Here is a 14106-nt window from a genome sequence, read left to right on the forward strand (position 1 = left end):
AAGAAATCCACAAACCCAAAGATAAAAAGGGTTGGATTACTACGAATGCTTTGTGTGCTTGCTCCGCTCTGCTATAGAGGCAAACAGCTTGACTCAATAGTGCACCTAGAAGAGCAGGGCCATACACATTTCATTGCAGACCTGCACTCAAGAATAAGAGAAGCCTACCGGGATCTGAACAACCTCCTCTTCCACCTCTCCACTCTCAGTTAAGATTATCCGACTCTGTGGACGACGCTCGCCAGATGAAACCAATTCGAGGGGACCGACCACCTTGAGATGCTGCAGGTAGTCATACTCGTCATCAAAGAAGACACCAAACTTCCTTTGCTCCTCTTGCCTCTTCTCAGCTTCAGCCTTGTGATGCAGACAAAGATTTGTACCAAATTAAACACTGTTTATGTCAAGACAACATTTAAATGCATTCCTTCCAAATATTTAATGATTTCTAACAACCTTTTACAGTGACCATCGAGAAATTTGGCATCTTAATCGGTTATTTATTCAGGTTTGGTATTTTTGTCTAACACATCGCAGACGTGATCGCCTCCAATTGTTTGGAGAAACTGAAGTTGTGGGTTTGGTGCTTCTGAAAGACAATGCTCAGATATGTAAGAAAGCTGTTCGCTCTCCACACTCATGGAAATCAGCGGCATGTCTGACACAAGTGTGAAATCTATTTTGACTATTTTTTGCAACACAAAGTAAGTGAAAAGGAACACACAAATATAAAAAAAACTCCCACATTTCAATAAGTGTAATTCCTCTTACTTTAAAAAAAAATCTTTTTTACAATTAGTATGCTGCATGCTATTTTAGATTTGGCTCTGCAAAGTACCAATAGAACTTCAACATGAAAGAGTATCACTGACCAACATCGAGACTCTAAGGCAAGCCCAGAACTATAACTTTATCTGCATTCGATTAGACCATTGTATGTATGGGGACTGTTTCGTTCAGGACGGTTTCTGTTCTGGTGACTGGAAACTCGACCAATAGGGCTTTAGCTCACTGAGCTGTCCGGTCTTACACTCAGAGCGATAGCCATGGAAACAAAGGGTTAAACATGTTGACGCAAGGTTGCCAAAGGGTATTTTAATTTCGTAACTATCTTTCACATCAAGAGATTGTCAAGTGTAGTAGAAAAGTCTGACGAATCACAAAGTCCCAGAGTGAGTTTCACCCTAGGATATTATTGGCTGTAGGGCTGATGTTATAGAAAATCAAGTGCCTAGCTCGTAACACCTAAAAAATGATTGTATTATAGGTCACTACCTGAACGTTTCAGAACATTCTGGTTTTCTTCGTGGCTCACAATTTAACTGCTCTTTTTACTTATATGTAAATAAAAATTATATACATCAGTAGCTGGTCATCAAGTGTATGGAGTGTTATGGTCTTTGTAATTCTGCATCTACGTTTCTAACATAGCTGATTTATTTTGCTACTTGTGGAGAGTCAACTTTTCAAAGGGAGTAACTTGGTTATACTACTGGAGTGCCACAGTATTGCGGCCTAGGGATATACGCAGGAAAGGTCAGTACCCGCAAAGATTAATGCCCTGTAAACCCCTATAGCGAGGTCTCCAACCTTGTCCATAATAAACAGCACAGAGGTCAAACCCCTTACTGTTGTTAAACAATAGCCAAAGGAAGTGGTAGACTTGATGGGCCCGAAATCTTTTATCACTCAAAATCCATTTAACCCCAAAGAAAATTGCAAAGACATGCACTATGTGCAAAAAAACAAGCTCCTGATTTTGAACTGAGATTGCAAATATGTTCTCATGTTTTGTAAATCATTCATTCTTTTTAGATCTGTGTGAGAAAGTGGGTTTCTGTTGCAGTAACCACCCCCTTTTTGCCTAATAGCTGATGCACTTTTCCTTGCTGTGCCCTGGGCTCCTGCCAATCAGGTGCCCAGGGCCTGTGTTCCTTCCCTAAAATACAAACTCCCAATTGGCAAACTCTGGCCACATGTCAGCCCCTAGTAAATGGTACCCTAGGTACCCAGGGCCTTGTGACCAGGGAAGGCCTCTAAGGGCTGCAGCACTCATTGTGCCATCCTTAGAGGCCCTGTGCCCTTACACACACACACTGCCTTTGCAGGCTGAGTGTCTGGGTGCAGGACAAAACAAAGAGTCGACATGGCACACATCTCTGTGTGCCATGCCCATCACCTACACTGCCAAGGCATATGTCAGCCACCCCTCTGGCTGGGTGCCTTATTCCTATGGTGTGGGCACAGGAGCAGGAGCACTGTGCCCCTACAGTACCCAGGTCCATTCCTGGGCACTGTAAGTACAGTGCTGCCATGTACTAGTACATGGTGCTGAGAGCTCGTCAAACACGAGCTCCACAGCACCATAATGGCAACACTGAAGACTGGGAAGTTTGGTATCAAACTTCTCAGCACATTAAACCCACACTGATGCCAGTGTGGGATTTAATGTACTAAGCACCCCAGAGGGCATCTTAGAGATGACCCCTTACAGCTAACCTACAATCCACGTCTGCTCTGAGGCTGCCCAGGCTGCCACACAGCAGACACGTTGCTGGGTGGGAGAGCTCCTGCTCTCCCGGGCCTGCACCAATGCACATCCTGGGTGAGGTGAGAAATCTCCTCCCCCAGGACGAGCAAAGGGAAGCTTCAAAGGCATGCCGCCATTTGGAGTTTCCCCAGGCCACTGCAACCCCCCACTCTGGCGGGAAGCTTGGCCGGAAACCCCATACAAGGACAGGGGATGTGCGAGCCTGCCCACCCCACCCCTCAGGTGGGGGAGGCGAGGTGAAGCACATCTCCGGGCTCTCGCCATTGTGAGACCGGCCTCACGGCGTATGCCCTCCCGATCAACCAGCCAACCTGCAACCACCCCCAAGACACGGCATCTCCGACTCCGGCCGCCCCAGCCACACAGACCCGAGGGCCGGCCAGAGTCCCCGACAGACTCGACACCCTACCACGCATGTCCGACCGAGGGAGCGGTAACCCCCGAGCCAGACCAAGAGGCGCCAGCCCAGTCACACCTCGGATCGCCTTCCCCCGGGAGGACTCGATCGGCCACCAGGCCCCTGGGGAGCAGGCGCCTCGCCTGGCGAGCGTCTGGGGACCCTCCCAGACCCACCTGAAAAGACCAAAGAAACGAGCGGCAGGAAATCCCGCCGAACCCCCTCAGTCACCAAAGGCCCCTCTCTGCGAGGACTCCGGACTTCAAAGGGCAGGGGGAGTATAATAGGGGGTGCCGGAGGAACGAATGGGAGAGAAGACCTGGAACAATCGAAGCCTGCTGACGCTGTCGCGGCTCCCGAATACCGAACCACCTGGGCCTGCTGAGTGACTCGCGGCCCCCAGCCATTGAACCATCTGAGCCCTGCTGACGAGATCGCGGCTCCCGAACTCTGAACCACCTGGGCCTGCTAAGTGACTCGCGGCCCCCAGCCATTGAACCATCTGAGCCCTGCTGACGAGATCGCGGCTCCCGAACTCCGACTACCTGTGCCTGCTGAGTGACTCGCGGTGCTCCCCTCGAGGACGAACTGGCAAGAGATCGCCCAGAGAAACAACACCCTCCAGCTCGAGGATTGTGATCTATCCGCAGGGTACTTTGCAGAGACACTACCTTCAAAGACTGTCCCGCTACCCCCATTCCCTTATCACCGATTGTAGTATCTTGTGCCGCTGATGAACTACTTGCACCTTGGATCATAAAGATCCCTTGAAACCTTCGATAAAAGAACCTATCGTCCTACAAAGAATACGTGTGGTGTCACTCTGTTCGTAGTGTAAGCTCAGGGTGTGCGCGCCTGGTTCGGCCTACTTGGGAGAGGTGGGTCAAAGGGGTGGGCAAGACGTGCATCGAACCCCCCTCCGGCGAACGCCTTTCCAACATTTGGTGGCAGACGACGGGATACGAGCCGACACCGAAAGAGAGCGTGCAGTGAACGACTGACGCACTACCAAACAGAGATGGAAGGAGAAACCTCCCTGGGTGCCGCAGGTACCGAACTGAGCTCGCCGTTCCGAGAGGATCAATTGGACTATTATACGCATAGAGAATTAAAACAATTTTGCAAAGACCTTGGAATCGCTACCACCGGATTAAGCACAAAGGAAGACTTCCAGAAAGTATTGAAGACCTGGGTCGAGACGGGGGCGCCCCCGACCCAAACGGAAGGAGACTCCGCCCATGAACCACAAAGCATCCCGGTGAGAAACAACGGGCCAGAGGGGAACCTGTCCCCCGAGGAACTAGCAGACCGAGAGAGAAGCCGCAACCACGAACTTGAACTGGCCAAGCTGAAAATCGAGGGAGAAATAAAACTGGCCGAGAAAAAGTTAGCCGTCGAGCAGTTACGGCTACAAGGGGAACTCGAGGAAAAGAGACGCCAAAGAGAGCACGACGAAAAGAAACTCCAGCTGGAACATGAACGCAGCCTGAAAGAGATCGAGTTAAGGGCTAAAAGCGAAGAGTCACGACCTTCCGGGAATCTACCATCCGCTCCCACTGTGGAAGCCAAAGTCCACATCCCCAAGGATGTGGTAAAGGAGTATTACAAGAACGACGATATCCAGCAGTGGTTTAAGGCCTACGAAGTCGCCATGACCTCTCACCGAGTCCCGCAGAAGGATTGGGGGGCTGGCCTATGGGGCCGGTCCTTAAGCGAAGGAAGAGATACCCTGCTGGATCTGCCCTCCACGGTCATGAACTCCTACAGCCACATGAAAGAAGCCCTCGTGGGCCGGTATGGACTCACCCCCGAGATGTACCGGCAACGGTTCTGAGATTGCAAAAAGATACCGGGCACCACATGGGTAGAATACGTGAACTTTTACAGCCGGGCCTTAGACGAGTGGATCAAGGGCAGCAAGGTCTCCACCTTCGAAGAGCTGTTTGATCTGATCGCCTGGGAACATTTAGCGGCCAATTGCTTTGTAGAACTGCGCCAACATCTCCTGGACAGTAAACTCACCTACCCTCGAAAGCTGGCCGCCGAGGCGGACCGTTGGGTGAACACCCGGGCCACCCGAGGCCCCGTGGGAGACTACGGTCGCCACAGTCAAGGACCCCCCCGCCAGAGGGGCGGAGGAAACCACGGCCGACCGAGAGACTTCCCAGGGGGGCCCCCGCACAGCCCTCCCAGCAGCCCACCAGCGGCAGGTCCAGCCCCGTCCCCAGCCAGCACCGGAGCCCCGGGGCGACTAGGGCCACGAACCAGGATCACCTGCTTCCGCTGCCAACAGCCCGGACACTAAGCCAATGACCCCCAGTGTCCCCAGTATCAACGAACCGCAACGACCAACCCCCCGGCCGGGCAGATGGCCTCCGTGGCCCTAGGGGAGGAGATAGAGGACGCCGAAGAGTGGGAACCAGCTGCCATGGCCCTGGTCTCCCTTGGTGATCAAGAAATGGTCCCCGGGACACCCTTGCCCGCCAACACGAAGAAGTACCGACAGCGGGTGACCATCAACGGCCACCGAGTCGAGGGCCTCCGCGATACCGGAGCAAGTGTCACCGCGGTCCACCGCAACCTAATCTCTGAAGACCAGATCCTACCCGGTGCCCTCTGTCCGGTCATATCCTCCGACAATTCCGAGAGCCTCTGCCAGATGGCTCTGGTGCCTTTCGAGTGGGGAGGAGTCTCCGGAGAATTGAAGGTAGCCGTCCGAACATCACAGCCCGTAGACTGCCTCCTGGGCAACGACCTTGAGAGTTCCCCGTGGGGGCAAGTGGAACGAAGAGCCCATCTCGAGATGATGGGCCTACCCGAATGGGTCTGCGCCACCACGCGCTCCATGACCGCGCAATTGCCTCTCTCCGAGGGCGGTGAGGCCCTCCCACCGAACACTGTCCCCGAGAACCGGGACCCCCTACCAGAAGCGGACAACCCTCCTTCGGAGGGAGAAGAAGACACTAACCCGGGAGAAGGGCCGGAACCTTCCGCCCCTGAGGCACTGACTGAGCTCGGGGAACTGCCCGAGATGGCCCAGTGGCGCTGTGAGGGAGGGCCCTCCCGTGAAGAGTTCTGCCAGGAACAGGCCACCTGCCCTTCCCTCGTGGGACTCCGACAACAAGCCGAAGCCCAGACCGCCGGTGACCGGACCAGAACCCACTGGGTCTATTGGGACAATGGCCTCCTATACAGTGAACAAAAGTCAGCCGAGTTAGGCGCAGCCCGAGTACTGGTGGTACCCCTGCGCTTCCGAAGCCTCCTCCTGGGCCTGGCCCACGATGTACCCTTGGCAGGACACTTAGGCCAAGAAAAAACATATCAGCGATTAGTTACCCACTTTTATTGGCCCAAGATGCGAGCAAATGTAGAAGTCCACTGTAAATCCTGCCTCACGTGCCAGGGCAGTGGGAAAAGTGGCGGAAAGCGCAAGGCTCCATTACAACCCTTCCCCGTTGTGAGTACCCCGTTTGAGCGGGTCGGCATCGACATCCTGGGACCCCTGGATCCGATGACCGCCCAGGGCCACAGATTCATCCTCGTCCTGGTGGACCATGCCACCCGCTACCCCGAGGCCATTCCCCTCCGCACCGTGACGGCTCCCGTGGTGGGCCGGGCTCTCATGGGGATCTTCTCCCGTGTCGGATTCCCTCGCGAGGTTGTGAGTGATCGCGGCACTAACTTCATATCCCGCTACATGAAGTCCCTGTGGCAGCAGTGCGGAGTAACATATAAGTTCACGACCCCCTACCACCCCCAGGGCAACGGCCTGGTGGAACGCTTCAACCGAACCCTGAAGGGGATGATCCTGGGCCTCGAGGAGCCCCTGCGCCGAAGATGGGACGTCCTCCTCCCTTGCCTCCTGTTCGCGTACCGGGAAGTTCCCCAAAAGTCCCTGGGGTTCAGCCCATTCGAACTACTATACGGACACCCCGTCCGGGGGCCCCTGAGCCTGGTCAAAGAGGGCTGGGAGACAAGCCCCCGGGGGACCCCCCCTGATGTGTTCCGCTACATCCTGGCGCTCCGCAACCAGACCCGGAAGTTCAGAGAACTCACAGAGGCTAACCTCGAGGCCAGCCAAGAAGAAATGAAGCGCTGGTATGACCAGAACGCAACTCTGGTCGAGTTCCAGCCGGGCCAGCAGGTTTGGGTCATGGCCCCGGTGAAACCCTGCGCCCTACAGGACAAATGGACTGGCCCATTCAAGGTGATCGAGCGGAAGAGTCAGGTCACGTACCTGATCGATGTACAGTCCCCACGGAACCCCCTCCGGGTTCTCCACGTGAACCGTCTCAAGCCCCACTTTGTGAGAACGGAGTTGAGTTTGCTACTGGCCACCGATGATGGGGCGGAAGAAGACACTGAACCCCTGCCCGACCACCTGTGCGCTAAAGAACTGGATGGTTCCGTGGAGGGAGTGAAGCTGTCAACCACCCTCACTCCCCAACAGTCCGACGACTGTCACCAGCTGCTCAGACAATTCGCAGATCTCTTCTCCCTCATCCCAAGGGTCATCGACCGGTGTGTCCACGACGTGGACACCGGCGACAGCCCACCTGTGAGACACCGAGCCTACCGGGTACCTGACCGGGTGCCTGACCGGGTCCGCACCTGTACCAAGACCGAAGTACTGAAGATGTTAACCCTTGGAGTGATCGAACCCTCCGATAGCCCCTGGGCCAGCCCGGTAGTCCTGGTCCCGAAAGCGGCCGCCCCTGGGGTCGCCCCCGAACTAAGATTCTGTGTGGACTACCGGGGGCTCAATGCGGTCACCCGAGCGGACGCTCACCCTATTCCCCGCGCCGACGAACTCATCGACCGCCTTGGGGCCGCACGTTTCCTCAGCACCTTCGACCTGACCTGCGGTTACTGGCAGATTGCGCTCACGGAGGGAGCAAAAGAACGCTCCGCCTTCTCCACACCCGATGGACACTACCGCTTCAGGGTCATGCCGTTCGGGATGAAAAATGCCCCGGCCACTTTCCAGCGGTTGGTAAACAAGGTCCTGGCCGGACTCGAGGAGTTCAGCGCAGCGTACCTTGACGACATAGCTGTATTCAGCTCCCAGTGGCACGAGCATCTCCAGCACCTCCGACAAGTACTGCTGGCCCTGCGCCAAGCCGGCCTAACAGTGAAGGCCAGCAAATGCCAGCTCGGGCAAGGCTCCGTGGTCTACCTGGGGCATCAGGTGGGCAGCGGGCAGGTCGCCCCCCTCCAACCAAAGATCGACGCCATCAAGTCCTGGGAGCCCCCCACCACTCAGACGGAAGTCCGGGCCTTCCTGGGCCTCACAGGATACTACCGGAGGTTCATTAAAAACTATGGTAGCCTCGCAGGGCCTCTCACGGAGTTGACCTCCAAAAGCTCCCGAAGAAGGTGCAGTGGACCCCCCGGTGCCAGCAGGCGTTCGACGCCTTGAAAACCGCCATGTGCACCGCCCCAGTACTCAAGGCCCCCGACTACTCCCAAGAGTTTGTGGTCCAGACCGACGCATCCGAACACGGCATCGGAGCCGTCCTCTCGCAGTTCAATGACAAGGGCATAGATCAGCCCATAGCCTTCATCAGCCGAAGGCTGCTGCCTCGAGAACAGCGTTGGAGTACCATAGAACGAGAGACCTTCGCCGTAGTCTGGGCCCTCAAGAAACTACGGCCCTACTTGTTCGGAACCCACTTCCGAGTGCAGACGGACCACCGGCCCTTGCGGTGGCTGATGCAGATGAGGGGAGAGAACCCCAAGCTATTACGATGGTCAATCTCCCTCCAAGGGATGGACTTCACTGTCGAGCATCGCCCCGGGGCGGATCATGCCAACGCCGACGGCCTGTCCCGGTTCTTCCGCTTCGGCGAGGAGAACCCCCCAGTGGATGGGCAGTTCTCCACGCCTTTCAGCTGGGGGGGGACGCGTGTGAGACCGGCCTCACGGCGTATGCCCTCCCGATCAACCAGCCAACCTGCAACCACCCCCAAGACACGGCATCTCCGACTCCGGCCGCCCCAGCCACACAGACCCGAGGGCCGGCCAGAGTCCCCGACAGACTCGACACCCTACCACGCATGTCCGACCGAGGGAGCGGTAACCCCCGAGCCAGACCAAGAGGCGCCAGCCCAGTCACACCTCGGATCGCCTTCCCCCGGGAGGACTCGATCGGCCACCAGGCCCCTGGGGAGCAGGCGCCTCGCCTGCCGAGCGTCTGGGGACCCTCCCAGACCCACCTGAAAAGACCAAAGAAACGAGCGGCAGGAAATCCCGCCGAACCCCCTCAGTCACCAAAGGCCCCTCTCTGCGAGGACTCCGGACTTCAAAGGGCAGGGGGAGTATAATAGGGGGTGCCGGAGGAACGAATGGGAGAGAAGAAGACCTGGAACCATTGAAGCCTGCTGTCGCGGCTCCCGAATACAGAACCACCTGGGCCTGCTGAGTGACTCGCGGCCCCCAGCCATTGAACCATCTGAGCCCTGCTGACGAGATCGCGGCTCCCGAACTCTGAACCACCTGGGCCTGCTGAGTGACTCGCGGCCCCCAGCCATTGAACCATCTGAGCCCTGCTGACGAGATCGCGGCTCCCGAACTCCGACTACCTGTGCCTGCTGAGTGACTCGCGGCGCTCCCCTCGAGGACGAACTGGCAAGAGATCGCCCAGAGAAACAACACCCTCCAGCTCGAGGATTGTGAGCTATCCGCAGGGTACTTTGCAGAGACTGTCCAGCTACCCCCATTCCCTTACCACCGATTGTAGTATCTTGTGCCGCTGATGTACTACTTGCACCTTGGATCATAAAGATCCCTTGAAACCTTCGATAAAAGAACCTATCGTCCTACAAAGAATACGTGTGGTGTCACTCTGTTCGTAGTGTAAGCTCAGGGTGTGCGCGCCTGGTTCGGCCTACTCGGGAGAGGTGGGTCAAAGGGGTAGGCAAGACGTGCATCGAACCCCCCTCCGGCGAACGCCTTTCCAACAGCCATCTTGAAGATGGGAGGCCCTACCCTATCAGGATTAGGCTACTGCCCCCCTCCCACAGGAGAGAGGCAGGATAGGGGGTGTACCCACCCCAGGGCAAGGACCCATTGGTCCCTGGCCTTCACCTACCTGTAACGCCCCTAAATCTAGTATTTAGGGGCACCCTGAACCTTCCTTCCCCAGATCCCAGATTCGAAACTACAAGAAGAGCAAGAAGAACAAAGACCTGCCCTGCAGCTGCTAAAAAGAGGAAGACACCAACTGCTTTGGCCCCAGCCCTACCGGCCTGTCGACCCTCGAACCTGCTCCTGCTCCAGCGCGGCATCTCTTGTGGCCAGCAACCTCAGAAACCCCGGAGGACCTGGCTACCTTTGAACTCTGATTCCCTGGGACTCCCATGAGTAGAGGCTCTACTCAGAAACCTATTTCTAACCCCTGGCAGCAGCCCGGAACCGCGAACCCAGCACACTCTGCACCACCCAAGCCTGGCCAGTGCAGGAGTGGACAAAGACCCTGAGGACGACCCCACGGCGACTGTGACCCCGAGTCCGGCACCCAAGGACCCCCCTCGACATTCCGGAAGAAGCCTGCAGCCTCGGAACAAGGTGCCCCCCCCCAACCGCGATCATCAGAGGGTAAGATTCCCGACACCAAAAGGCACCCCTGCACGCGGCGCCCTGCGGCCCCCTGTGCCCAATCCTGGGGTACCCACCTAACCTACAACTACCCAACTTACCTCTCGAAGTGGTGGTGGCACCTGAAGCATCCTCGTCCCCGAGCTTGCAGCCTTTTTCCAAACCGGAACATTCCCATTGATTTCCATTGAGCGCCCGAAGGCTCAAAAGCACCCTGCACCCAGCCGCCCGAGTGGCCCTGGCAGTGCACTCTCTACACTAACTTACTTCCCCACTTGCCCTGAGTAAGTGACAAGGAGCCCAGCTCCCACAGCCGCGTGGCTTGCCAGACAGCAGCCACCAACCAAGGCCCCCCTATCCCTCATAGGATAACATTGGGCCTAACTCTCTCTGCACCCGGCCGTCCTGAAACCGCTGAGGGTGAACCAACTGTACCTACCTGACACTGGGGGACCCCTGAGTCTATACCCGGAATTTCAACTCTGCCAGTCGAGTACTTACCCTTAAACCGCTAACTTCATTTTCCTCATAGGGTAACATTGACTGGCTTTTTCTTCAAAAATCTTCTAAGTGTGAACTTTTCAAAACTGCAAATATTCACCAAAAATCAGCCAAGTGACAAAAACGAATTTACTCACCTGCTCCTAGGTGAGCTCCCAGTGCTGGATCTTGGTGCCCAGCCCTGACTCTGAAAAGTGTCCACAACTATACTTACCTCTAACTCATTTTCTCCCATAGGAAACCATTGTCTGCTTTTCTGTGAAATTTCTTCCAAGTGTCTATTTTTGCAAATTTGAAATATTCTTTTAAAATCGTACCATTTCTGCAAACGAAATTACTTACCTGTTTTTGATAAGGACCCCAGTCCTGGGTCTAGGTACCCAGTCCTGGATTACTAAAGTAACGATAAAGTACTCTACCTGCAATTTGAATTTCTTGCCATAGAGATCCATTGAATGTTTTCTTTGAAATATTTTCTAAGTGCTAACTTTTGAAATAGCTAAATATTATTTAAAAATCATTACAGTTATTAAGTCGATTTTCATCACTTGATTCTGAATACTGACCCAGAGCTGGATCTAGGAGCCAGACCTGGAATTCCAAAAGTAATCTGAAATACAATTTATTACAAATAACCTGAATTTACCATTGAGCTCAATGCATTGTTATGTTTAGGAAATAGGATTGTTTATTGCAACCAACTGTAACTGTTTACAAAAATGTATTGCTTAAGACAAAAGTATTTATATTCAACCTCTCATTCTGAGAAAGTATATTTTTATCCCCTTTGTGGTTCTAAAAATAAAACAAGCATATATTTTATATATATAAACCATTGGCCTAGAGTTCAGTTATTGAGTGTGTGAAACCATTTGCTGACTGAGTGTGTACAATAAATGCTTTACACTGTCCTCTGGTACTGCCTTACTGCTCGACCAAGCTACCACTTTTGAGAGTAAGGTCATACCTAACTTTGACCTCTATCAGCCTCTGGGGGACTGTGGACTCTGTACACCCTGTACCTATTAGGGAACAGTATATACAGAGCCACTTTCTCACATTGGTGGATCAGCGGTGGGATACAAACTTGCATTTGTTGGACTACTTGGTTACCATCTGATCACACGACAGAACTCTTAAAAATTGCCTCTAGAATTCTGATTGGTTTTTCCAAAATTACTAAAAGTCTTGCTAGGGCCGTGCTTAAGTCCCATTAGAATTTTAGAAAAATAAAAGTCACTATAGTCAGGGTAGAGGGTTAGAACTGTCAGGTTAGAATGTCTCAAACAAACCCAGCTATTAGTGATAATAATAACATGGACCTGGTGGAAGAGCTCGACCTCACACCTTACTTACACTTGTCTTTCAAGGAATTGAGGTCCTTATGTAAACTCAAAAATTTACAAATGGGACTGCATCCAACCAAACAAGGGCTCCAGGAGCTCCTGGCTGAGTTTGCTAAAGACCACCCATCTGAACATGGTGATGGCCAGTCAGATGAGGAAAGGGAAACAGGGAAGGTGGACAACAACCTCCCCCTACTTTTCCCTAGGGAGGAGATGGCACCCATACCCTCCAACTCAAGAATTAGCATCTGGGCACCTAGAGACCACACAGGTGGCTCTGGTCCCAGAGACAACACTGGGGGACCCCCCAGTGAAGAGGACAGCCTTGTGAGGCTGTCCAAAAGATTAGATCTAGAGTCCAGGCTCCTGGCTCTAGAAAAGGAAAGGAGAGAGATGGGTTTAGCACCCATCAATGGTGGCAGCAATAAAAAAAACAAGGATAGGGAGGAAACTTCTGACCCTAAAATCCCCAAAGGGATTGTCCCTAAATTTGAGGAAGGTGATGATATCACCAAATGGTTCACAGCCTTTGAGAGGGCTTGTGATATCAGGAAAGTAAAGAAACCTCTCTGGGGGGCACTCCTGTGGGAACTGTTCTCTGGTAACTGCAGAGACAGGCTTCTGACCCTCTCTGGGCCAGAAGCAGGATCCTATGACCTCATGAAGAAAGCTCTGATTGAGGGATTTGGATTCACCGCTTAGGAGTATAGAATTAGATTCAGGGGGGCTCACAAAACCCAGACCCAGTCCTGGATTGATTTTGTAGATTTCTCAGTGAAGACACTGGATGGTTGGTTAGCTGGACATGGTGTGCAGGATTTTACTGGATTGTACAATTTATTCATGAAGGAACATATTTTGAGTAACTGCACAAATGAAAAGTTGCATCAGCATTTGGTAGACCTAGGTCTAAAATCCCCCCAAGAAATAGGAAAAAAGGCAGACCACTGGGTCAAGACTAGGGTGACTAGGACGTCCACTGGGAGGGACCAAAACCAAGGGGTCCCAAAGCCTCCCCAGAAGAAAGAGAGTGAACCCCTTGTGGATAAAAGAAAGGAGTCCCAGGTAGCCCCCCAAAAACCTGACCAGGAGGGTGGGCCCAAAGACACCTCACAAACTAAACCAGGGTATCAAGGTAAGAATTGGGATCCCAACAGAATATGGTGTTTCAACTGTCAGAAGGCTGGACACCACACCCAGGACTCTAGCTGTCCTAAAAATAAGGTTCCTAGTACAGCTCCAGGGGTGACTAGTGTAGCCCCAGGGGTTGCCAGTGTAGCCTGGGAGGGAGGGTCCTCAGATGAGGAAGTCCTCCTAGCTTTCAACTGGGGAATGGGCCCAAGAAGCAAGCTGGAGATCCCAGAAGGAAGTAGACACTTCCACCACCTACTGGTGAATGGAATCCCAGCCACTGCCCTGAGAGATACCTGTGCCAGTCAGACTGTGGTACATGACAGGTTGGTATTCCCCCACCAATATGTCCCAGGGGAACCAAGAAGGGTAAGAACTGTCCCAGGGGGAGTCACTGTTAGGCCTGTGGCTATAGTGCCCCTAGCCACAGCTGGGTCCCTTAGATGGAGAAAAGTGATAGTCAGTAAAAACCTCCCCCTTGATTGTCTCTTGGGGAATGATCACTTAGATGTGGAACTGAGACAAAGAGAGGTGCTGGCCCAATGCCAGGCCTCGCCCAAAGAACCTGTGGGGGCTCAACCTGC

The 14106-nt window shown here is 53.7% G+C and overlaps 1 protein-coding gene across 1 annotated transcript in view; it reads right to left on the reverse strand.

Annotated features, from left to right (window-relative positions):
- The window catches only part of LTV1 (LTV1 ribosome biogenesis factor), a 212566-nt gene that overhangs the window by 139581 nt on the left and 58879 nt on the right, over window positions 1-14106 (reverse strand). Inside the window, exon 3 of the mRNA XM_085611659.1 lies at window positions 169-357. Coding sequence (XP_085467785.1) covers window positions 169-357 — 189 coding nt within the window. The remainder of the gene's footprint in view (window positions 1-168; window positions 358-14106) is intronic.

Source organism: Triturus cristatus, chromosome 6 (genome assembly GCF_964204655.1).
Source record: "Triturus cristatus chromosome 6, aTriCri1.1, whole genome shotgun sequence".
NCBI classification, from domain to species: Eukaryota; Metazoa; Chordata; class Amphibia; order Caudata; family Salamandridae; genus Triturus; species Triturus cristatus.